The 1,736-nt window shown below is 56.9% G+C and overlaps 1 protein-coding gene across 1 annotated transcript in view; it reads right to left on the reverse strand.

Annotated features, from left to right (window-relative positions):
• CSUI_006295 (uncharacterized protein) overlaps positions 1–1,731 on the reverse strand; it is a 9,125-nt gene extending 7,394 nt beyond the window's left edge. The window contains exon 1 of the mRNA XM_068066459.1: positions 1,346–1,731. Coding sequence (XP_067921571.1) covers positions 1,346–1,491 — 146 coding nt within the window. The 5' untranslated portion in view covers positions 1,492–1,731. The remainder of the gene's footprint in view (positions 1–1,345) is intronic.
• Positions 1,732–1,736: the final 5 nt, after the last annotated feature.

Below are 1,736 nucleotides of genomic sequence, written 5' to 3' on the forward strand. Positions count from 1 at the left end.
GCCAATATCGGATAAACAAACTTGACCTCAGGGAGCCATCAATCCCTGCGCCGCCAAGAAAGCACACAAAGCGGGATGAGCAACTAAGGTCGCACACGCAACTATTGCTGTTTTGGCGAGCCTTGAAAAAAAATGCGGTCGATCTGCTTCACATGGATTGTCGCGCACGATGTGGCTACCCAACCATAGGGGCACAGTTTTTCTGATGCCCGTTTCTGTACAACGAAAGGCCAGCAGTGTGCGTGCAGAGGGATCAACAGAGGGCAAAAATGATGGCAATTTTTCCGGATCTTGTGATCCGTGAAACTCTAGGGACGACACACAAATCCCGACGAGTCCTGATTTCCGATGCGCATGCAACCAAAGGCATGCAGTTAGTCCAGATAGAGTCGATGCAGATGTCAAGACGCCGTCAGGAAGCCGTGAGACGGGGTTTTGTGGCCAACTGGTTGCCAGATGCGCAACGCTCGCATCAGGTCCCCAGACACGGAGGCCCCCGCTCCCGTCAGTGTGCGGTGGCGGACGAAAGGCAGCAGACACGTGTCCACGCCAGGAAGACACGGCGCGAACACGCGCATTCGTCTTTGGTACCCTTCTTCCACCGTAGCGGTGCCTTCTTCCTGTGGTCAGCTGCCTCCGGAAGATGCGTTCCCCCGGCGGGTTCTGAGGTTTTGATTACTCTGTAAGTTACTACCGGTTTTCGTCTCTCTGTGAACCGCCAAGAAATCTTGTCCCTTCATGAATATATTACTAGGCCGCCAAATGGCCTCCGGACAAGCTTCACATTCCCCGACAAGCAACCAAGGGGCATCTGCGCCTCGGGCCCCGAAGATACCTGACACCCTGGCAGTACCGCATCCATAACCATACAAGTTCTTGTGTGTCCGAGGCGCCGGAGCTGCTGCCTCACGTGGGGCTGGACCGGAGCGTTTGCTAAGGACGCGCACGTGCGACACGTAAGGCATGTGCCAGCTGCGCTCGCCCGCGCGCGTAGGACTGCCCTGTCCGAACAGCTCCGTCTCTGCTTCACGAGCGGAGAACCGTCCTGACATATGTAACGTGGTCCGCAGTCTGCGGAACCCCGAGGAGCTGCAAGAGCAGCAGGCATCTGCAGCCAGCAATGAAGTACCATGGACCGCTAGCGCTATTGTGCAAGGGCGAGCTCTCTCAGTTAGACTGTACTCACACACTGCAACCTGCAGCCTGGGTAGTAGGGTATCGTGAATGGCTAAGGCTTTTCTGAGGTGATCGGGTTCCCTCTTCACAGAAAAACAAACGTCTTCACCGAAGGGCGCGCCTGCGCCTTGTCCGCGGGCAGACTGGAGAGTTGTATCAAAAACCATACCGGTGCGACTGCAGCCTCGCAGACTGCATGCAGGTGGTTTGCCTGCCGGATAACCGCGGGGCACCGGAGGAAGCCCGTATGCCGATACGTTCAAATGTTCTCGCGCCCAACGAGCCGGCCCCCGGAAAACACTGTGGCTTGTGCATAAGGCGTTACCCGAGAACATCCTGCAGCTGTTCGTGACACTCCCTCACCACAAACGAGCTGGTATCATGGCAGCTGACTGCGCTAACGTGGGCGCAGCACCGAAACTGGAACATGCCAGTTGTCCGTCGATTCGAAATTCAGCTTGCCTCAGTCAGCCGGAGCGGAGAATCCCCTGGCAGCTCGGAAGCCACACTCAGCTTCGTAAGGTGAATGCTCCTGAACCCAAACCGCTGCTGCATGCGCG

Source organism: Cystoisospora suis (genome assembly GCF_002600585.1).
Source record: "Cystoisospora suis strain Wien I chromosome Unknown contig_3156, whole genome shotgun sequence".
Lineage (NCBI taxonomy): Eukaryota > Apicomplexa > Conoidasida > Eucoccidiorida > Sarcocystidae > Cystoisospora > Cystoisospora suis.